Source organism: Arachis ipaensis, chromosome B9, assembly GCF_059453495.1.
Source record: "Arachis ipaensis isolate K30076 ecotype BB chromosome B9, ASM5945349v1, whole genome shotgun sequence".
In the NCBI taxonomy this organism is placed as follows: Eukaryota; Viridiplantae; Streptophyta; class Magnoliopsida; order Fabales; family Fabaceae; genus Arachis; species Arachis ipaensis.
This window is the reverse complement of record NC_142444.1, coordinates 118655867-118680065: the sequence shown is the minus strand read 5'-3', so window position 1 is coordinate 118680065 and position 24199 is coordinate 118655867. Positions and strand designations below refer to the sequence as shown.

The 24199-nt window shown below is 36.9% G+C and overlaps 1 protein-coding gene and 1 pseudogene across 1 annotated transcript; both read right to left on the bottom strand.

Moving 5' to 3' along the window:
* Positions 1 to 3668: 3668 nt before the first annotated feature.
* Positions 3669 to 6333, bottom strand: LOC148546089 (protein FAR1-RELATED SEQUENCE 9-like). Its single transcript, XM_088499144.1, has 2 exons — positions 5971 to 6333; positions 3669 to 3761 (listed from the first exon to the last, which is right to left on the bottom strand). The coding sequence occupies exons 1-2, from the start codon at positions 6331 to 6333 to the stop codon at positions 3669 to 3671; spliced, it is 456 nt and encodes a 151-aa protein (XP_088355270.1).
* Positions 6334 to 6349: 16 nt separating this feature from the next.
* LOC148546088 (protein FAR1-RELATED SEQUENCE 5-like) lies at positions 6350 to 7718 on the bottom strand (annotated as a pseudogene).
* Between the last annotated feature and the right edge of the window lie 16481 nt (positions 7719 to 24199).

Here is a 24199-nt window from a genome sequence, read left to right as displayed (position 1 = left end):
AAAGTTATACCCCTAACTTTTGCTCAAACTTTTACTCCAACTTTTGCAAAACTCCAACCCGGTTCAATTGGTTCACTTTGGTTCCTCTCCAAACTCCAAGAGCAATCAACCAAGGCCTCTTTCAACCCAATTCCACCAAGAGCAAAGGCCCAACTCAAGGCTTGAAGATCATTTTGAAGAAAGTGTATAAATAGGAGAGAATTCAAGTTTTCGGAGAGCTTTTTCTTAGAATTTTCATAATAGTTTTCGGAGAGCTTTGGATATTGAGTGATCTTTAATTTCTTAGTTTCGGGGAAGGAGAATTCCATTCTCTTCCTCTGAGTTTTATTTGCTTTCAATTTCAATTTCAATTACACTTGTCTTGGATCTTGGGTTGAAGAATTGAAGGAATTCTGTTTCAATCTCATCCTTGGATCTCTCTGTTTATTTACTGCAATTGAATTTCCGTTTCTGTTACTTGCTTCTCATCTACTTTCCTTGCAATTTACAATTCCCTTGCAATTGTTCTTGTTGGATCTAGGAAGGCATTGAGATCTAGACTTGGTTTTCTAGTCTCTGGGCCCTGAGATCTGAATTCCTAATTTACATTTTGTTTCTTGCTTTTAATGTTCATTTACTTTACTGCTTCAAGATCCGATTCAACCCAAACCTTCTTTTACTCTTTTGTTTGATGCAAGTTACTTTTCTTTATTTAATTTCTGCAAATCCAACTCCTAATCCCCTTTACATTTCGAGCCATTTACATTTCTTGCACTTTAAGATTCCGCAATTTACATTTCTTGCACTCTAAGTTTCTGCCATTTAATTTCTTGTTCTTTAAGATTCAGCAATTTAATTTCCTGCTCTCTTTAATTTCATGCAATTTAAATTCTGCAAATCACAAATCACCCAACCAAATCTTGATTCGCTTGACTAAATCAACCACTAAACTAAAATTGCTCAATCCTTCAATCCCTGTGGGATCGACCTCACTCCCGTGAGTTTTTATTACTTGATGCGACCCGGTGCACTTGCCGGTTAGATTGGTGTTGTTTTGGAGAGATTCGTTTCTCCACCAAAATAGCTCATCAGTTTTCTGAATAAATGCTTGAACAGTGCATATGTCTTTTGAAGTGATGTTTATGAATGTTAAATATGTTGGCTCTTGAAGAATAAGGAAAAAGGAGAAATGTTATTTGATGATCTGAAAAATCATAAAAATGATTCTTGAAGCAAGAAAAAGCAGTGAATACAAAAGCTTGCAGAAAAAAAAGAAAGAAAAGAAAAAATGGCAAAAAAAAAAAGAAAAAGAAAAAGAAAAAGCAAGCAGAAAAAGCCAAAAGCTCTTTAACCCAAAAGGCAAGAGGAAAAAGCCAATAGCCCTTAAAACCAAAAGGCAAGGATAAATAAAAAGGATCCAAGGCTTTGAGCATCAGTGGATAGGAGGGCCTAAAGGAATAAAATCCTGGCCTAAGCGGCTAAACCAAGCTGTCCCTAACCATGTGCTTGTGGCGTGAAGGTGTCAAGCCAAAAGCTTGAGACTGAGCAGTTAAAGTCGAGGTCCAAAGCAAAAAAAAAGAGTGTGCTTAAGAACCCTGGACACCTCTAATTGGGGACTTTAGCAAAGCTGAGTCACAATCTGAAAAGGTTCACCCAGTTATATGTCTGTGGCATTTATGTATCCGGTGGTAATACTGGAAAACAAAGTGCTTAGGGCCACGGCCAAGACTCATAAAGTAGCTGTGTTCAAGAATCAACATACTGAACTAGGAGAATCAATAACACTATCTGAACTCTGAGTTCCTATAGATGCAAATCATTCTGAACTTCAATGGATAAAGTGAGATGCCAAAACTATTCAAGAGGCAAAAAGCTACAAGTCCCGCTCATCTGATTGGAGCTAAGTTTCATTGATATTTTGGAATCTATAGTATATTCTCTTCTTTTTATCCTATTTGATTTTCAGTTGCTTGGGGACAAGCAACAATTTAAGTTTGGTGTTGTGATGAGCGGATAATTTATACGCTTTTGGCATTGTTTTTACATAGTTTTCAGTATAATTTAGTTAGTTTTTAGTATATTTTTATTAGTTTTTAAATAAAAATCACATTTCTAGACTTTACTATGAGTTGGTGTGTTTTTCTGTGATTTCAGATATTTTCTGGCTAAAATTGGGGGACTTGAGCAAAAATCAGATTCAGAGGTTGAAGAAGGACTGTAGATGCTGTTGGATTCTGACCTCCCTGCACTCAAAGTAGATTTTCTAGAGCTACAGAACTCCAAATGGTGCACTCTCAATTGCGTTAGAAAGTATACATCCAGATCTTTCCAGCAATATATAATAGTCCCTACTTTGTCAGAGTTTAGATGACGCAAATTGGCGTTCAACGCCAGTTCCATGCTGCATTCTGGAGTTAAACGCCAGAAATAGGTTGCAAAGTGGAGTTAAACGCCAGAAACAGGTTACAAACTGGCGTTCAACTCCAAGAGAAGCCTCTACACGTGTAAAGCTCAATGCTCAGTCCAAGCACACACCAAGTGGGCCCCAGGAGTGGATTTCTGCATCATTTACTCATTTCTGTAAACCCTAGTAACTAGTTTAGCATAAATAGGACTTTTTACTATTGTATTTACATCCTGAGTTTTATCTTTGGATATTTTTGGAATGTTTAGTCCTTAGACAAAGGAGGCTGGCCATTTGGCCATGCCTGGACCATTATCACTTATGTATTTTCAACGGTAGAGTTTCTACACACCATAGATTAAAGTGTGGAGCTCTGCTATTCCTCATGAATTAATACAAAGTACTATTGTTTTTCTATTCAATTTAAGCTTATTCCGATTCTAAGATATTCATTCGCACTTCAATATGAATGTGATGATCATGACAGTCATCATCATTCCCAACCTATGAACGCGTGCCTGACAACCACTTCCATTCTACCTTAGATTGAATGAGTATCTCTGGGATTCCTTAATCAGAATCTTCGTGGTATAAGTTAGAATCCATGGATGGCCATTCTTGAGATCCAGAAAGTCTAAACCTTGTTTGTGGTATTCCGAGTAGGATCTGGGAAGGGATGGCTGCGACGAGCTTCAAAGTCGCGAGTGCTGGGCGTAGTGACAGACGTAAAAGGATCAATGGATCCTATTCCAGCATGATCGAGAACCGACAGATGATTAGCCATGCAGTGACAGCGCATTAGACCATTTTCACTGAGAGGACAGGATGTAGCCATTGACAACAGTGATGCCTAACATACAGCTTGCCATAGAAAGGAGTATGAGTGATTGGATGAAGACAATAGGAAAGCAGAGGCTCAGGAGGAACGAACGCATCTCTATACGCTTATCTGAAATTCTCACCAATGAATTACATAAGTATCACTATCCTTATTTTATATTTTATTTATCTTTTACTTATTAAATCTCCATAATCAATTGAATCTGCCTGACTGAGATTTATAAGGTGACCATAGCTTGCTTCAAGCCGATAGTCTCCGTAGGATCGACCCTTACTCACGTAAGGTTTATTACTTGGACGACCCAGTGCACTTGCTGGTTAGTTGTGCGAAGTTGTGACAAAGAACTAAGATTATGAACGTGCATATTGAGTTTTTAGCGCCATTACCAAGGAATGGAACCGTCACAATTTCTGCGCACCAACCAACCTCAGAGACCTCAGAACTTCAATAATAGTTCTTAGGACGGTTTCCAACAGAACAATTACAATAACTGCCAATTTCAGTCTCAGCAGCAACAACCACCTTAGCAGGCAAACTCTAAGTCCCAAGAAAATTCTAATTGGGAGATGATGAGGAGTTTTATGCAGGAAACCAGAGCCTCCATTAGAAACTTGGAAGTGCAAATGGGCCAACTAAGCAAGCAAATACCTGATAGGTCTACAAGTACATTTCCAGGTGACACAGTGGTGAATCCAAGAGAAGATTGCAAGGCTATTCAATTGAGAAGTGGTAAAGTAGCTGGCTCTGAGACCAAGGCCAATGAAGAGCTAGTTAAAAAGGAAGCTCTAGAGGAGAAGAAGGGAGATGTAGAGCACATCCCTCCTAAACATGCAGACAACCCGTTTCCTGACTCTCTTGACACTTATCCCACCTGGTCAAAGGCTCTTGAATACAAGCCAAAAATGCCATATCCTCAGAGGCTTCAGAAGGCGTCCAAAGAAAAGCAATTCTCTAAATTTTTAGATGTCTTTAAGAAGCTGCAGATCAACATTCCTTTTGCAGAGGCTCTGGAGCAAATGCCTCTCTATGCTAAATTTATGAAGAATTGTTGACCCACAAGAGGAATTGGAAGGAACAAGAGACAGTGGTGTTAACCAAGGAATGTAGTGCCATAATTCAACACCACCTTCCTGAGAAGATGCCAGACCCAGGGAGCTTTGTCATTCCTTGCACCATTGGAGAAGTCGGCATTCAGAGAGCTTTATGTGATCTTGGAGCTAGCATCAACCTCATGCCACTTTCAGTGATGAAAAAGCTTAAAATTGAGGAGGTAAAACCCACTCGTATTTCTCTTCAACTTGCTGATCTTTCTATTAAATTACCTGTGGGTGTGGTTGAGGATTTACTTGTTAAAGTAGAACCATTTATTTTCCCTGTTGATTTTGTTATATTAGACATGGAAGAGGAGGTAAAACCCTCTATTATACTTGGTAGACCCTTTTTAGCTACAGGTAGAGCTGTGATTGATGTGCAAAAGGGTGAATTAACCCTGAGGGTCAATGAGGAACATGTGGTCCTAAATGTTTTTGAAGCCCTCAAGTACCCTAATGATTCTGAAGGGTGTATGAAAATAGATGTTATTGAACCATTTGTTCAAGAAGTACTGGAAACTGAGGTACTTAATGATGTTCTGGATCCTATTTCTGAGTATGAATTAATTGAAGTTGATGATTCACCACCCCAAAAGGAGCTGATGAACACGCCAATAAAGTAGGAGGAAGTCCCCAAGCTTGAGCTCAAACCTTTACCCCCTTCTCTGAAATATGTGTTCTTGGGTGGAAATGATTCATATCCAGTGATTATTAGCTCTTCTCTAAAGCCTGAAGAAGAAGAGGCGCTTATTTCAGTGCTCAAGAGCCATAAAACAGCTCTTGGGTGGACCATTAGTGACTTGAAGGGGATTAGTCCAACCAAGTGTATGCACAAGGTCCTCCTTGAAGATGATGCTAAACCAGTTGTGCAACCACAAAGGAGACTTAATCCAACTATGAAAGAGGTGGTACAAAAAGAGGTAATGAAATTATGGGAAGCAGGTATTATTTACCCTATTTCTGACAATCCTTGGGTAAGCTCCTGTGCAGGTAGTTCCCAAGAAAGGAGGGATGACAGTGATCAAGAATGAAAAAAATGAGCTTATTCCTACAAGAACAGTCACAGGATGGAGAATGTGCATAGACTACAGGAGGCTCAACACTGCTACACGGAAGGATCATTTCCCTCTGCCTTTCATTGATCAGATGTTTGAGAGGTTAGCTGGTCATGCTTTTAATTATTTTCTAGATGGGTATTCTGGAAATAATCAAATTACAGTGGACCCTCAAGATCAAGAGAAGAAAATATTCACATGCCCCTTTGGAGTATTTGCTTACAGGAGAATGCCATTTGGACTTTGTAATGCTCCAGCAACTTTTCAGAGGTGTATGCTTTCAATTTTTTCTGATATGGTTGAAAAGTTTATTGAGATATTTATGGATAACTTTTCTGTTTTTGGTAATTCTTTTGAATCCTGCCTTAAGCATTTATCTCTTGTCTTGAAATGGTGTCAAGAATCAAACCTTGTTTTAAATTGGGAAAAATACCATTTTATGGTCACAGAAGGCGTTGTTCTTGGACACCGGATTTCAAGTAAGGGGATTGAGGTAGACAGAGCAAAGGTGGAGGTAATTGAAAAATTACCACCACCAACTAATGTAAAGGCAGTTAGGAGTTTTCTTGGGTCTATGCACCCTAACACTATTGCATGTACACAACTCTTCAACATCTCCCGGTATCTCGCAAAAATTTCACGTGTGAAATTTATTGCACCTGATTTCTCCAGCTCTGGAAACTCTGTTTGGATGACAGGGGTCCCATACGATGACCGAAACTCGAGCTTATCTTCATTGTCTCTGAGGAATTCCACATACCGTTGGAAATTTATTATGAATTCAAGAATCCCGTACCTACTATCCACAAACCGCCTAAGCTTCGCATGCAGTGATTCGCATCGAAAAGTTGTCTTAATGCCAGTAAAGAACCTTCCACGTATGTAAGCCGTTGCCCACGACAACTTCTTCGAGTATAAATCCTTCACCCACTCATGATTCTTCACGCCACACTGACTCACCATCGCTTTCCACTGCAACTCAAACTCCATCCACCTCTATGTCTGCTAGCATGCAGTGCCTAAACAAGGATGTATACCTCGGCATACATACATTGGAAGTAGCATTCCTCAGTAGGTGCCATGCGCAAAGCCTATGATGAGCATCGAAAAAGACCTTGTGGATAGCTATTCGCATTGATCTATCCCCATCAGTAATTATGGCCTTTGGAGCTCTGCCATCCATACATTCAAAAAATATTCTTAGAACCCATACGTACGAAGATTGTGTCTTACTTGAAACCATTGCGGTTGCAAAAACACATTGTGATTGTTAACCCTAGAGAAAACAACGACTGGAAGATTGTATTTGTTTTGTCCATGCGTAGCATCAAAGGCAAGAACATCACCGAATAATTTGAAATCCTCCTGACTAAAACCGTCACTCAAGAACAAGTCACACATGTGTTAACCAACCCCCACCTCGTACCTCCAATATATTTTCTCATCTCTCCTAGAAGCCACCTCCAAGAACCTTAGCGCTGCATTCACATCACCATTGTGCAAGGACCGCTATCGCCTAACCTCGTTTTACATGTCTCGCTTGGTGAATGATACGCAGCTGAAACCCCCCGACTTGTGCTGCAATTGACTCATATATTTTTGGGATCAAAATCCCCACTTGCCTTAGGCTATCCATGTGCGCTATGTCAACATCCGAAATCCTCCTATGCGAGAGCAAGTGCTCCACAAACTTTTGAGGCAAAAGATCATGGTTATGGTCATCCACAAAACGTGCCACAAACTACTTTCCCGTGCCAACCCTTAGCTTTATCCGCATCTCGGCAGGACACCCACAACCGGTCACAACTTTGTGCTCTCTTTTGCAATCCTGATTTTCTAGCCATTTCTTATCCTGAAAACATTCTCTATTACACAAATACGTAATTCGCACAAATTCTCCTCTCTTGTTTTTTTTATCTTCTTACCTTGTCGTACGGCAAAACCCTTTGCCGACTGTACTCTTCATATATACGAGCAGCTTCCTTAGGATTTTTGAACTCCATTCACAAAAAATCATTAGCTATTATTGTCACAATATGCAGTCATTCCATTTTTGGCACTTTACTGTCCTTTGCCTACTTCAACCTCATCATCTTCCATTCCCATGTCTTGTACTATTTTCTGAAAACATAATTAATTCAGCTACTCAGTCCACATTGCCAAACTTAATGAATGAAGTTATTTGCAAAATCACATTGCATTGCAACATTGTAAAATCGATCTTTTAACCGAACCTCACTACCACATACCTCTTTGAAGGTAATGTCCCCTACCCTTTCACTCATTTCATCCAATACTGCCTCATCTGCAAATGCACCATCTAGCCAGGATCCAGGATCCTTTTCCATTCCGATTCACTATGTCTCTCCTTCACACCACCTAAGCTCAAAATCAATCTGACCAGCTCTTGAAATGATTATTTTCTGAAATATCTCAGCAATTCCAATTTCAACAAGTAATTATTTCATACAACCTGACTTAAACAAGTACAATTCACAATATTAAACCTCCAACACTATCATTAAACTAGTAATTTCAATTTCACGCTCATTCACATTAACTCAACATACACTTAACATGCAAGAAATAACCATATTGTTGTCTCATGAGTAATCTCCCACTTAAACCTTTCCCAAATTTCATTTCCTAACGACCCCGTTGCAAGCACACTCCCAACATTACTGCACTTCTCCCATTCAAACCACTACCCGAATTCAAACACAGAACAAAAAAAATGCCGATCTTCTGAATTAGTGCTTCCTACCCCTAACTACGTAATTACCTACACTATTTTACCAAGAGCCGATCGCACTCATACTTACCATCGCATTAGGAGCATTACCCACCTCTCCTACAATCCCATACTCAATAAACCACGTCAATGCCTCACAATACACCATTCCCCATTACAAGCAAACTTTTAAAATTGTATATACCTCATCATAAACGTCATCTACATCTAATGTGTCTTTATTACTAACTTTAGTTACAACGGTTTTTAGCCTAACATTACCCCCTTTTGTCTCGATACATCGAAGTGAATTTTCTTTCTTAAAATGATCGTTGACCTTGTCCAAAATCTCCTAAAGCTGCCAGCGACACCGTCCTTTTGCAATGCCACCAACCATCCCGCCTTTAGCGTCTTCCATTTCTGACACCACCGGAAGACCCAAAATTACTAACTAGCGCCTTCATTCACAATACCAGCTTGGCTTCTACTCTCTCCCCAGTCCAATCCAGTTGAGTTGTTACCCACACGCTCTCTCCCCAAATAGCTGACCCAGCTCGTAGTTTCCTTAGTAAAAATCTAAGATGTAATTGTAATTTTATTCTTTGCAAAAGACAAAAAATACACTTCTACCTGGTAACACTAGGAATAACGCTGTTCCATAAAAGACAATGGTACACCTGATAACTTTCTGTAATTATATTAGCATAATTGTAGACTTTTAAGTTGGGCCTTTTTTTCTAGATAAAAGGATGGGTTTATTATGGGCTGGGACATGTTGATGGCTCATTAGAGGGGAAAAAAAGATTGTATGCTTATTTTATGGTTCTTTTCCATTTCGATTTTCATATCCACCCTTCTATTATTGTGTGAACAATTAATTACTCCAAATTCTTTCTTTTGCCATAATAATGCTTATTTAAACTCATAATTCAATTAGTTTATGCTATCATATTTTTTGTTATAACATTATTAGTTATAAAAAATAATAGATAGCAAATGAAGTCACTAAAGATTATCATATAAACTTAAACTAATTTCACATTAGTTAATGTCCACACTTTACAAATCAATTTCAATTTTTTTTTTGCATGAAAATAAAGGAAAGCAATTAGACATTTCTAAAGTATATACCATAACTGCATGTTACCAAATTATCGCAAAGCTACTATAACCAAGCCTACTTGTTTTCTTGTATTAAAACAATTTATGAAAGAAAAGCCCAACACACATAGGACCATTGCCTCCCACCTTAATTAACTCACCTAAACCTTAATTCAATTTGAAAATGTTGTTAAATTCATCACGCAATGAGAACAGTGATATGCGTTGTTGCATCTGAAGATTCCCTGCAAAATGTCACTTCTAGTTCTCTCACATACATACTTGGCATAATATGATAGCAGACATCGTATTTCTACACATATAGAAAGACAGTATTTTTTACACTGAAGAATCTACCTTTTCTATAATAAGCTTTTAGATTATTTTCAGTAGAGAACTCGTCTCAGTCTTTATTTATGGCTCATTTGTCATTAAAAATAACTTAACATCGGCCTTTGCGTAATAAATAGTAAATAGAACTCAAAACATTTCTTTCTTTTATATTAGAAAGAACTAACTTTAGTCCCTATTGTGATCCCATTTAATTAATTAATTAAAATAATTAAAATTAATATAGTTACTATTTTTTTTACAATAATATTATTAAAAATATTAATATTAAAAAAAATTAATGACTTCATATATAACAATAGTGCACAATATATAATTTGAGATTAAACTAATTTATAAAATTACGCAATATAAAGAAAAACATAGTGAAGCTCTATAGTTGACAACAAGTATTGTGAAATTGGCATATGTGTTCAATTAAGTATTCTTTCAACTGTTGATGTTGATGCCTATTATGAAGTTGGGCATTTCTCTAGAGAAATTAATGGTATGGTATAAAATCTTTCTCTTCCAACTGTGGTTGTGATAAGCCATTTTTGACATTGTCATACTCTAAGCCTTGAGCAAAATTTTCTGCATAGGTATCTCTTTCATCCTCAACAATCATATTATGCAATATAATATAAGCTTTCATTATTTTTTCAAGCATTCAATTGTGGTGCTTTCGCCTATGCGCATGTAAAACCCTAATTTTTTAAAAATTAAATAATTGACTATTTACAAATTATTATATTATATTGAGATGCAATTTTTAAAAAAATTATTTTAACAAAAATAATTAAATAGAATTTTATAATTATTGAAGTTTAATTTAATTACTACTTATTTTATTAAATTTAAATTATTTATTAAAAATTATTTTGATTACACAAAACTTAAAATTATTATTATTATTATTATTATTATTATTATTATTATTATTATTATTATTATCCTAGCTATCATTTAGTTTCCTGGAAGCCATTAAGGGAAAAATGAAAAGAAAGAAAGCCAAGTGGCTTATACGAATATATATATATATAGATAGACACATGCCCCATTTTATTCTTTAATCACAATAATCATCATTTTGCTTCATTTGAATATTTTCATCACCGAACTAATATGAAGAAAAGAGAGAAGGAAGTGACCGAGAGAAAGAGAGAGAACCATGACTTCTATTGATCTTTCAGTTTTGATTTCTTGTGATTCGTAACTCCAATAAAAAATTTAATCCGGTAAAAGTGTTCATATCTTTCTCCTTTACGTGTTGATGTTATTTTTGTTCAGTGGAAGTTGATGGTAACGTGGCTCCTTTTCTTCTTGAGTTCGGCCAATTGGAGTTCTAGGAGGCACAAACGATTTCTGACGTTTTTTTCTTCAGTAGTTCAGTCAAAAAACTTTTCCAGAATCTTCGTTGACTTTGATTTCGTACGGAGATAGGGGATTTATTTTTTTAAAGTTAAACGTTTTTAATTTAGAATGCCTACAAAGTTAATTGGATAATTACAAATATATATATATATATATATATATTAATAGTAATGTTATTGAGTATGGATTATTGATGTGAATGTGACTAGTTTGGTTGTTATGAGAGACTAATTGGTGGAATTAAGCTTGTATTGAGGTTGTGAAAATGTGATTGTTGTGGAATTGAGATTTACTTAATGATGGTGGACATTGTTGCAAGCTTGTTTGAGAAATTATTGGTTACTGGATATGTTAATTTGATCGAATGATATTGTGTTGAGCATTGAATTGATTTAGGCTTTTATAGATGTCTTGCGTGATTAATTGATGAATTGTTTGAGTTGTGGTTGGAAAAAGTGATTAAATTAGTGTTCTTGTTAAATTGAAAGATGATGAGTTAGTTATTAAAGAAATTGTTGTGTTGATAATGGTTGAATGGAGTTGGATTTGAGATTAGTTTGGGAAGTTAGGAATCTGAGGGAGCCCACATGGGTGGTAAAGTCCAATTTTAAGGGAAGATGCTGTCCAAGTTTTTGTAAAAAATATACGAAAAAGTATTTTTGTTTTGAAAATCTGATTTAAATATGTATTTACATTAAGAAGCAAATTTCATATTAAAAATCTGATTTACATGCTTATTGTAGGAAATAATTTTGAAATTGAACCTGGTTAGCTTTCAAATTTATAAAATGATTTGGCATTGGATTTGGATTATTGGATTTATCAGGAATGATCTTTGAGGATTGAAAATGATTTGGTTGGACTCTTGAAGGGTGGCAAAGCCCGAATTTTAGAGAAAATACTGCAGTAATTTTTATAAAACTTCGAGGCTTTGCTTAAAGCGTTAATCAAAAGAGAATTTGATTTAAAACTCATTCTATTTGGCTTTCAATTTATCAGGAAAAGTTATGTTTTAAGTTTATTCTATTGAGAAAAGTTTCTTGTTTAAGTAATAACTTGAATCCAATTTATTAAGGAAAGGAATTTTTATTAAACGTTAAAGAAGTTTGGCTGCCTAGGAACTAATGTTTTGAGGTATGATAAGTGAAGGAATATGTGGTGATGCGGAGGTGTGAATAATAATAAGGTGATGCGGAGGTATGTATAGTTAAGCGGTGATGCGGAGGTATGAGTATGTAATTGGTGATGTGGAGGAATAATGAAAAGTCATGAGTGGAATAAATAACTGAAGTAGATTATGATTTATGAAAATGAAATATGAATGGGCCTTTGTGCCAAAGCGCTAATGCGGGAGTGCCCGCCTAACTGATAACCTGAGATTGCTAATGCGGGAATGTCCGTCTAATTGATAGCATATTGTATGTTGAATGGGCCTTTGTGCCAAATTGCTAATGCGAAAGGGCCCGCCTAACTGATAGCCTGAGATTGCTAATGCGGGAATGTTCGCCTAACTGATAGCACTGTTTTTTACTGTGATACACATTATTATGATGAGGCCTAATTGACACGGGTAACCGTGATACCAAGGTGTCTAATTGACACAGTAAAGAAACCATATTCGGGGTTCACTTCGAGTAACGTCGGGTGGTGGGTAGACAACCGACGCATGAGCTCATGACCTGCTTAGGAGAGACATGCATCATATTGATTGCGCATTTGCATTTGGTCTTGTTTTGCTTGTTATATTTTCTCTGTGATTGCGCTACTTGACTTGTTTGTCTTATTACAATTTGTTTGTGTGTTAATCTGTTTCTTGTGTTATTGTTTCTCTGTGATTGGGAACTGAAGTTGTGCTTGAGATTAGCTTATGTTCGGAAATTTAAAGAAGGTAATAAGGTAAAAATAAAAAGTATTTCTAAAGGTTTGACAAAATGGTTTTATTGAGTAAAGTTAGTTATTTGTATTTTATTTCATTACTTTTACGTCATTTCTATTCCCTACTGAGAACTATTGGTTTGTTCTCACCCCAAAATCTTCCACCCTTTCAGTGACACAGGTTCGGAGACTCAGTTTGAAGTCGCGGGCGATTAGGAGTTTTATTTAAGTTAAATTTATGTGTTGAGTTGCTTTTATAGAATTCCCTTGCCCTTGTTATTTAAGATTTTATTTTATGCAGAGGGATATGAGTTATAACTGAATTTTATTTAAATTCTTCTGTATGATAGTTATTATATTATTATTAATAACTATGTGACTATATTTCTTAGATATCTTTGATATATGATTTTAATTAATAGAAACAAAAGTTTTCGGCTTTTTCCTAAAAACTGAAACGCGATATCGATGTAAAGGCTCAATATTAAATACATAATAAAAGAAAACAGGTTAGTAAATCCTTACTTTTGGTACGATCATGACGTGCTATAAGTTAGGGTATTACATTATGGTATCAGAGCAGTTCATCATGATTAGAGCCTTGGGAATGGACTGACTATGCTTCATTGCATACTCTGAGTGTCTATCATGCTTAGTGACTTGTTCTGATGACAAGAATTTAGATTTTATATGCATGCCTGTCTACTGATTAATGCCGTTAGTCTACCGTTGTATACATCATGGTATTAAGTTTGGCCAGCTTAACACTGATGGTTTATGCATATGAGAGCACTAATGGATTGTCATAGACGAAATAGAATTAATAGGTGATGCAAATTACGGGTTTTGAAAACGTTAGAAGTTGCATCTCGGGGTTGCTCGGTCACGTATTTTGTTCTTCCATGGTTTATCTTGAAGTTTTGTTAGGGGTTTCTTTCTTAGAAAGTGAACTAATTATTCCCCAATCTTGTTCCTTGTTCATATGTTATTTTCATTTGATCTTAACTGTATACGTTTACTTGAATTTCCTGAGATATTTGCGTTTCTTAAGATGCGGTTTGGTTCTTTTGCTTCATGTCTTGCATCTTATGTATATCTCATTCCGATTCAATTTGGTTCTTTTGAAGTTCTTGTTTCGAACCTTACATTCTGAATTATTCCCTGCCTGATAGTGTTCTTCAACATTCTCTTGAATTCCTGTGAACCCCGTCCATAAATTTTGTTCTTCTCTTCCTAAGTTTGATATCTTTTTAGGTAACTCAAGCTTGTTTTAGAGTAACGTGCGATTCTTTCTTGTGCTGTTTAAACTCTTTTTCTTGGCTCATGTATTCTCTGATGTAACTTTGGACTTATTGATAGATCAAAGAGAAACGTAGAAATCTTGGTGAACATTTTCCTTATTGCTTGTCCTTTCTCTAAGGTCTTGTATCCTTTTAAGTGACTTGAGACTTGTTTTGGTGACACGTGCGATCGTTAGATATGGCAAGCGATATATTAGTTCTTTAGGATACGTTGTGCGAACGCGAAAGGTGGAGTTTGTAAGTGTGTGATGTCACAGGATGTTGAGGAGCTTGATTCTTGCGAAGGAGTTTTGTTGATGTTAGACTTGTGCCTGTTAGTAATTTGCGGAGAATCTGTTTAATATGGTATGGTTGGGAATGGTGAAGTTACGTCATGTTGAAGTTTAGGCAGCTGAAGCTCTAAAGTTGGTATGAGTTCAGTGTGCAAACGATATACGCATCATTCTAATACCAGCCTGCCTTGTAACCTTTCTGCATCGAGCCTATCTTGTGTCTTCCGCTTTGCGCCAAACTTTTTCCCTATATTTTTAAGCCATAAGAATATCTTGGATTTGAAAACTGTATAAGTATATTTATATGTTGAGACCTTAAAACTTCTTCCTTATATGTTACATCTTATATATGTCAAAATATTTTGTTTTTTTTCCTACTGTGTTCAAAAGTAAAGCTAGTTTGAACTTCTTTCATCTTATATCAATTTTCGAGGATGAAAATTTTCATAAATGGAGTAGGATGTAAGACCCCAATTTTTTAAAAATTAAATAATTGACTATTTACAAATTATTATATTATATTGAGATATAATTTTTAAGAAAATTATTTTCAACAAAAATAATTAAATAGAATTTTATAATTATTAAAGTTTAATTTAATTACTACTTATTTTATTAAATTTAAATTATTTATTAAAAATTATTTTGATTAGACAAAATTTAAATTTTTTATCATCATCATCATCATCATCATCATCATCATCATCATCATCATCATCATCATCATCATCATCATCATCATCATCATCATCATCATCATCATAGCTATCATTTAGTTTCCTGGAAGCCATTAAGGGATAAACGAAAAGAAAGAAAGCCAACTGGCTTATATGAGTACATATATATATGTATAAACATGACACATGCCCCATTTTATTCTTTAATCACAATAATCATCATCTTGCTTCATTTGGATATTTTCATCACCGAACTAATATGAAGAAAAAAGAGAAGGAAGTGACCGAGAGAAAGAGAGAGAACCGTGACTTCTATTGATCTTTCGGCTTCGATTTCTTGTGATCCGTAACTCCAATAAAAAAATCTAATCCGGTAAAAGTAGTCATATCTTTCTCCTTTACGTGTTGACGTTACTTTTGTTCGGTAGAAGTTGATGGTAACGTAGCTCCCCTTTCTCTTGAGTTTGGCTAATTGGAGTTCTAGGAGGCACAAATGATTTCTGACGTTTTTCTCTTCAGCAGTTCGGTCAAAAAGCTTTTCCAAAATCTTCGTTGACTTTGATTTCGTACGGAGGTAGGGGATTTATTTTTTTAAAGTTAAACGTTTTTAATTTAGAGTACAAAGTTAATTGGATAATTGAATATATATATATAATAGTAATGTTATTGAGTATGGATTATTGCTGTGAATGTGACTGATAAACCCTATATTTAGGGTTTATCTTGTACTTGATTTAGGGGATTTTATCACCTTTTACCCACATTTATTCAATGAAATAGCATGGTTTCATGATTGTCTCCTAATTTGTGCTTAAGTGTGAAAACATGCTTTCTAGGTCTTTAACTAGCTAAATCTAATTCACCTTTGATTCCATTAGATGCCTTGATTTGTTTGTTAAGTGATTTCAGACTGAAAAGGCTAGGAATGAATCAAAGGAGTGAAGAGAAAAGCATACAAAGTGGAAAAATCATGGAAAAGCAAGGATTTGGGATAAGATCAACGGCGCGCACGCGCACTAGCCGCCTACGCGCGGATTGTGATGTCGCAAGGCGACGCGTACGCATGGATGGAAAATTGCCAATTGATGCGCATGTGCACTGTACGCGTACGCACCGATGTCCGCACGTGACCCACTTAAAGTGAATCCGCTGGGGCGAATTCTGGGCTTCCCAGGCCCAAATCCAACTCACTTCTAATGCTATTTAACCCAAGGAATAAAGAGGAATCAAGATACTTTTACACACTTTTTTAGTTTAGTTTAATTTTTGGGAGGGAAAGTTAGTTTTAGAGAGAGAAGCTCTCTCTTCTCTCTAGGATTAGGATTAGGTTATATCTAGATTAGAATCCCTTAGATCTAGTTTAATTTCATGCTTTGATTTACTTTTCTCTTTGTAATTCTTCTTCTTCTACCTTTTCTCTCTCTATTTTTGTATTTAATTCTTGTAATTCTTTACTTTTATGTTGATACACTTTTATTCTTCTATTTCTCTTTTAATGCAATTTATGATTCATGTTCTTTTATTGCTGAATTGCTTAGTTCATTTTACTTTCCTTTTATGCCGTCTAAGTGTTTGATGAAATGCTTAGTTGGATTTTAGTATAGAATTTTGTGCTCTTGGCTTGGGAAGGTAACTTAGGAACTCTTGAGTTACTAATGTCCAAGTGATTAACGATTGGGAGCCATTAACTCTAGATCTCACTAATTGAATTGGTGGAGAACTAGGACTTATGGACTTGGATTGATATAGCTCACTTGACTTTCCTCTACTATTAGTTTGGGGTTGGCTTAGTGGGATTGATCCTTGCCAATTCTTATGTTGTGGTTAGTGATAAGGATAGAGATCCTTGACCACCAACCTTTGCCAAGACCTTTGTAGTTGTTAGTTTATTTTCATTGCCATTTACATTTCATGCCTCTTATCCCAAAAACCCCAAAATACAACTCATAACCAATAACAAGACACTTTATTGTAATTACTAGGGAGAACGACCCGAGGTTCAATACTTCGGTTTATAGATTTTGGGGTTTGTTTTAGTGACAAACAATTTTTTGTATGAAAGGATTATCGTTTGGTTTAGAAACTATACTTGCAACGAGATTTCAATTGTGAAATTCTAAAGCGTTAATCAAAAGAGAATTTGATTTAAAACTCATTCTATTTGGCTTTCAATTTATCAGGAAAAGTTATGTTTTAAGTTTATTCTATTGAAAAAAGTTTCTTGTTTAAGTAATAACTTGAATCCAATTTATTAAGGAAAGGAGTTCTTATTAAACGTTAAAGAAGTTTGGCTGCCTAGGAACTAATGTTTTGAGGTATGATAAGTGAAGGAATATGTGGTGATGCGGAGGTGTGAATAATAATAAGGTGATGCAGAGGTATGTATAGTTAAGCAGTGATGCGGAGGTATGAGTATATAATTGGTGATGTGGAGGAATAATGAAAAGTCATGAGTGGAATAAATAACTGAAGTAGATTATGATTTATGAAAATGAAATGTGAATGGGCCTTTGTGCCAAAACGCTAATGCGGAGGTGCCCGCCTAACTGATAACCTGAGATTGCTAATGCGGGAATGTCCGTCTAACTGATAGCATATTATATATTGAATGGGCCTTTGTGCCAAATTGCTAATGCGAAAGGGCCCGCCTAACTGATAGCTTGAGATTGCTAATGTGGGAATGTTTGCCTAACTGATAGCATTGTTTCTTACTATGATACAAATTATTATGATGAGGCCTAATTGACACGGGTAACCGTGATGCCAAGGTATCTAATTGACACAGTAAAAAAACCATATTCGGGGTTCGCTTTGAGTAACGTCGGGTGGCACGTAGACTGACGATCGGTTTCTTGCTAGTAGAGAATTCACAAATAAATTCTCGTTGTAAGTATAGTTTCAAAACCAGCAAAGAATCCTTTTGTACAAAAGTTTGGTTGTCACAAGTAACAAAACCCAATAAAATTTATAATCGAAGTATTTAAATCTCGGGTCGTATCTCAAGAAATTGCAGGGAAGTATGATTTATTATTGGTTATGGAAAAAGGTATATTTTTTGGGTTTTTTTTTGGAATAGGGAATAAGTAATTTAAATGGCAAGAAAAATAAATTAATAATTATAAAAAGTCTTGGCAAGGTATGAGAACTGGAAATTCCATCCTAGTTATCCTTATCAAGTGTGATGAGAATTGTTGTTGCTCTTACTTAGTTAACCCTTACTAAATAAAGGAAAGTCAAGTGGACTAATCAACTTGATTCCTCAAGTCCTAGTCAACTCCTATGGAAAGACTAGCTTTAGAGGGATCCAAATCAATCAGCAACTCCAATTCTCAATCAACTGCTGAGTTTGACAACTCAAGTGTCACCAATTACTTAACCAAAGCCAATAGGGGAAAAAATCTAAATTATTTATATCATAAAAAGAAAGCAATCATAAATCTGAAATACCTCAAATTATATTAAATACAAAATCAAATTAAACATAGGAATCCATAAACCAATTTGGGAAAGTAAACAACTAAAGTAATAGAATGAATAAAAGTAGAAGAGAACATAAATTAAAGGAACATTGAACTTGATATGAAGAAGACGAAGAAGTCCTAATCCTAAAACCTAAGAGAGAGGAAAGAACCTCTCTCTCTAGAGAACTACATCTAAAACCTAAAAATTATGTATTCTTAATGAATGATTGATGAATGATTTAATTCCCCCATTCTCCAACCTCTATTCTGTGGTTCTAGGCTTAGATTTGGGCCAAAAAGGGGCCCAGAAATCGCTGAGGACATTTTCTGCAGATTGCTGCACGTGGCATCTGTCACGCGTGCGCGTCATTTGGAGTTTTTCCTTTCCATGCGTATGCGTCGGTCACGCGTTCGCGTAGGTTGTGTTTTGCGCCAGGCACGTGTCCGCGTCATCCACGCGTGCGCGTCACTGCCATTTCGCGCTAGGCACGCGTCTGCATCGTCCATGCGTGTGCGTCGCTGCCATTTTCTTCAAAACTCCATTTTTTGCGCGTTCCTTCCATTTTTGCGTGTTTCCTTTCTGTCCTCTAAGCTATTCATGCCCTATAAAGCCTGAAAATACTCAACACACGGATCACGGCATCGAATGGTAATAAAGGATAATTAAAATAAATATTTTTAAGGCATAGGAAACATGTTTTCACATATATCATAGAATAAGGATGGAATTGTAAAACCATACAAATTATCTGAATAAGTGGGTGAAGAATTCATAAAAACACTCAATTGAGCACAAGATGAATCATAAAATAGTGGTTTATCAACCTCCCCACACTTAAACAATAGCATGTTCTCATGCTTAATTCAAGAGAAATGGAAAAAGAGTGAAGGTAGAATGGTGGAATCTTATGCAATGCAATCTATTCTAAATGCAAGCTACCTAAATGAATCATGCAATTCTAATTACTATCCACTAATATATATAAAGCTTACATGTGGTTATATTGAGTTAGATTTTTCAAAGAATCATTTATGCACAATCAAAGGGCCAAGCCATGTTAAAATATGTTCACAATTGAGTTGAGTTAACCAAAAGATTTGAAAAACTTGCAAGACAAGCAATAATTAAACATGGATATATGGAATTGAGCTATTGAACCTTTATTGGATTTGTGTTTACACTCTAATCACTCAGTGTTTGGGGTTAATCACTCTATTCTTCTCTAGTCATGCTTTCTAAAACTTTGTTCTTCATCTAACCAATCAACAAATATTTAATGTATACATGCAAATATCATGAGGTCTTTTTCAAGGTTGTAATGGGGCTAAGGTAAAGGTAAGGGTATATGTATAAGGCTAAGTGAGCTAATAATTAAATCCTTGATTAGACTAAGATCTCACCTAACATATACATACTCTATACAATTAAAATTATGCTTAGCTTCCCATAATTTTCCCACTTTCTTATCACATACTCATGCATCAAATTATTTTTAACTTTATCCTATGTGCATTGATCTTTTTACTAAACTTATTATTGGGGTAATTTTGTCCCCTTATTTATTTACTTATTAAAAATGGATTTTTTTTGAAACATAAATACATGATATCAATGCACATGGTAATTTAATTATTTTGATTTTACATGAGCATGCACCTAAATTTCAAATAATTTTATCAATTAAATGCCTTTCCTATCTTCCCATGTTCCCACAGTTTTTCCCACACTTAGTTGATACACAATCTCTATCTTAAGCTAACCAATGATTCAACTTGGGATTTTTAATTTGTTTTTCTGCTTAAGGCTAGTGATGTGGTTATAGAATGGAATAAATGGGGATTAAAAAGCTCAAGGTGGCTAACAAGGGTGATGTAAAAGGTAGGCTTATTTGGGATAAGTGAGCAAAAATTCAAATAATGGCCTCAATCATATGCAAGTATGTAAATACATTCTATATTGGACATATAGACTGAAACAAAGTAAAGATTGCAAGCATAGAAAAGAATGGCGAAACACACAAGAATGAAATCTATGGTTAAATGTAACCATAAAATTAAGCTAAAAAACTCACGGGTTGTGTGTTCTTTGACTCAAAAACCATATATCAGTTATGTGTATCATGCAAGTAGAAATCAAGAGTTTTCATTCAACTCAACGTGAATCTTTGAATGGCTCTTATAAAAATAAGTATTTTCTTTGAAAAATAATGTCAATTTACCAATACTTATTGCTATATATATATATATGGTGGGTGGATTGTTGTGATTCTGAAAAACTAAAGTTTCCAGTTTACTCTTTATTTTCAATTAATCCAAATTCTCATATGCTAAAAGGGTAAACTAAACTAAATAATCCATATTTTCTATATCACAACTAATAGGCTAAAAGTGAAAATTAAGCTAAATATCTAAGATATATACAGCCCAAAGTGTAAAATACAGAAATAAAGTAGAAATACACCAAAAGAAAATGTGCAAGTACTGATAGACAAATAAGATAAGATAAAATAGTAAAATAAAAATACAGAAAATAAATAAAATAGGATAAAGAGAGTCTGAAAGTAGTTCACCAAAATAAGATTCGCCAAAGATGGCGACCTCCCCACACTTAAATAATAGCATCATCCTCGATGCTCAATCAAGCCGGGTGTGAAGAAGTGTCATCTCCGGAAGGATGTGCTGCTGGTGTCTCTGTGGTGGCCTGAGGCTCTGGTAGTGATAGTGCCTGAGGCTCTACCTGTATCGGTGCCTGTGGGTTTGATAGCTGTGCCTGCGGAGGCTCCTCATGATGGGGCTCGGCCTGTTGGGATGCTGCCTGCTGGTGCTCTGCACGTGCCTCCTCCGCATGATCATCCGCCTCCTCCTCAGATGGCTCCGATGGTGTGTCAGGCTCGGAGGGGATGTCAGAGTTGCCGGACCGGATCATCATCTTCAGATGCTCATAACGCCGCTTGTCGCGGCGCTCCATCCTATCCAGGCGCGCGAAGAGTCGGTGCACAAGGTGGTAAATGGGCTCGGAAGCAGGTGAGGGTGCTGTGGGAGTGGCTGGGGCAGCAGATGCTGAAGGGGTAGCAGAAGAGGTGGCTGCATCAGCGGAGGCAGTGAGAAAGGGTGGTCTGTAACCCAAAGCCATGAATTTCCTGCCATTTAGGATGATCTTCTTGCAGTCGGCGGCAGGTGGCTTCTCATCCGCAAGCTCCCATGGGACCTCAGCTCGGCGGCCCAGCTGAGTGATCAAATAGGGGAAGGGCAGAGTGCCTCGGACATGGACCCTGGCCATGTAGTACCGGATAAAGCGGGGAAGGTACAAGTCCTTGCCCTCCATCATGCACAAGATAAGTGTAACCATGGCAACTGGCACCTCAATCTCGTGAGTGCTCGGCATCATAAAGTTGCTCAGAATTTGCTGCCAGAGTCGAGCCTCATCATTCAGATAGATGATCTTGATGCCCTTTGGAGTTGTTGTTGTCTTACCCATAACCCATGGGACAGTAGAGTCAATAGCTATTCTGTGCTTCACTGCGTCCCAGTCAAACCTCATAAATCTCATATCCTCCTCAGCCTGTTGGTAACCATTTGGTTTATCTGATTTAGGCTGGAGGGTGAGGATATCTTCAATTGCTTCCTCAGTAACTAGAATCTGCTTCCCTCTGAGCTATACTATGTCTAGGGTCGTTTTAAAATAGTTGCAGTAAAATTCTTTGACCCAAGATGTATTGACCTCAGTCAAGTTCCTTTCCAGAAAGAACCAGCCTCTCTATTTTATCTGTTCTATAGTGTACCATTGTAGTTTAGCTGGAATTTTGAGGATCTTTTCCAGGTATAGGTTCCTTGAAGTTGCGAAGACCGGATACTTGAGTTTATAGTATTGGTTGGCAAACTTGACTGGGTCTGTGGCAGGCACTAGCTGATCAGCCTTTTTCTGCGGGGTAAAATTTTTCTCCCGCCAGGAATCATCATGGAGGATATCCAGAATACTGGTAGAGGATTCTCCTCTTTTTCTTTTGCCGGTGCCTGTTTTGGCTTTTCCTTTGCCTTTTGGGTTAGACATCCTGAAAAACAGAGGTTCCAGGATATAGTATATTAAACTAAAGCAGGAAAATAGGTAAGCAATTAGTCATTTAGCAATTTAAGCATAGATGGGCAAAAGAGGAACAAAATAGCAAAAGAAGCATGAAGTGAGTTAAATAGATGTAAGATTTTGGACTGTATGCAAGCTAAATGTCAAAAAATAAAAATCACAATCCAAGATCTATGATATGCGGAATGGTTGTTTATCAGGAACAACAATAATCATGCCTTGAAGTGGGTTGAAAGTATTTAGTTGAATACTAAAAGAGAGTTAGAAAGTTAATGCAGTTAAAAGTTAAAAAGTGAAGTTAGAGTTAGTGGCATGGTATTGTGGTTGCTAACTAACAGAAATTGCACCAACTTGGAGAATAAGCAACTCATACTCAAGCAAAGATTGCAGATTATTGATGATAAATCATATAAAAGAATTGAAAAATGATTGAAATCATCAATAATGCGATTTAATTAATAAGGGAACCAGAAAGAGTAAGAATGCTAGCCCATTCATCCATGAATTGGCTTGGTTGAAACCAATTAGTGCAAAACTTGAAAGTGCCCAAACCAATTCATGAATGGGAGTTGAGTGAAACAATTTATGGAAAAAAATCAGGCAGCATTCCGGCTATAAATTGGACGTTCCCGGGTAATAAACAGCAACAAAAATCAGTTCATATGACATTAAAGTAATGCATAAAAGAGTAACAATTAGCAAGTCACATGAATTCAGAATAAACAAACTCAAGTTACAGCAAGAAATGCAATTTAGGTTGAATATTGTAAAAAACAGCATTAAAAGCATATGAGCAGCATCATTAGCACAGCAATTTCAGAATTGCGAAACAGATAAAACAAGCAGCAAGAATGGCGCAATTATCAGACCTAAATCCACTAACCACATCCTAGCTACCTAACAACCTAAAATCCACTACGATTATGCATCTCTAACTATCCTAATTTGAACAGAGTTTGAAAAATATGCAACTAACTAACTAACTAACTGGGAAAGGGATCGTAGTGCAGTGGAACCTGGTGTCCGCAGTAGCAGAATTGGAACGCAGAGAGAGGATGGTGGTATGGTGGTACTGGTGGGTGGCACAGCGGCGCTGGGGTTTCGCACGGCGGCGGTGGGATTGCGGGCGGTGGTTCGGGCGGGGGCAGGGGATGAAAGAGGGAGAGGGAGAAGGGAGGGGGGTGAGTAGGGGGTGGCGTTGGGGGTTGTGGTGGACGGCGGCGATGGATGGGGGTGGCGCGACTGGGTTGGCTCGGTGGGGGCAGCGGAGGCAGTGGTAGTTGAGAGGGGGTGTGGTGAAGAGGAAGAGAAGAAGAGAAGAAAAGGGGCGAGGGCGGTGCGGTGGCGGCGGTAGGGCGGGGTTGGGTCGGTGGTGGCGCGGCGGCTGGTCGGCGGTGTGGTTGCAAAGGGGAAGAGAGGAGGCTGTGAGGGAAGGTGAGAAGAGAAGAAGGGGGTGACGCTGTGTTAGGGTTTCCGTGTCGGGGGTTAAGTGGATTCAAAACCACGTGGACGCGTGGGTTACGCGAAAGCGTGGATGAGGCGGGAACGCAACGACGCGAAAGCGTCATCGACGCGAACGCGAGAGTGAGGGATAGTGAAAGTGACGCGTACGCGTGCAGACGCGTA

Bases quoted from the DNA above. Each gene is read 5' to 3' on its own strand.
- LOC148546089 (XM_088499144.1), bottom strand. From the start codon at position 6,333: ATGGTGAGTCAGTGTGGCGTGAAGAATCATGAGTGGGTGAAGGATTTA. The intron at 3,762-5,970 runs GTACATGCAATA...CTTGGGACTTAG, and splicing joins GGGAGATGTTGAAGAGTTGT to AGTTTGCCTGCTAAGGTGGT.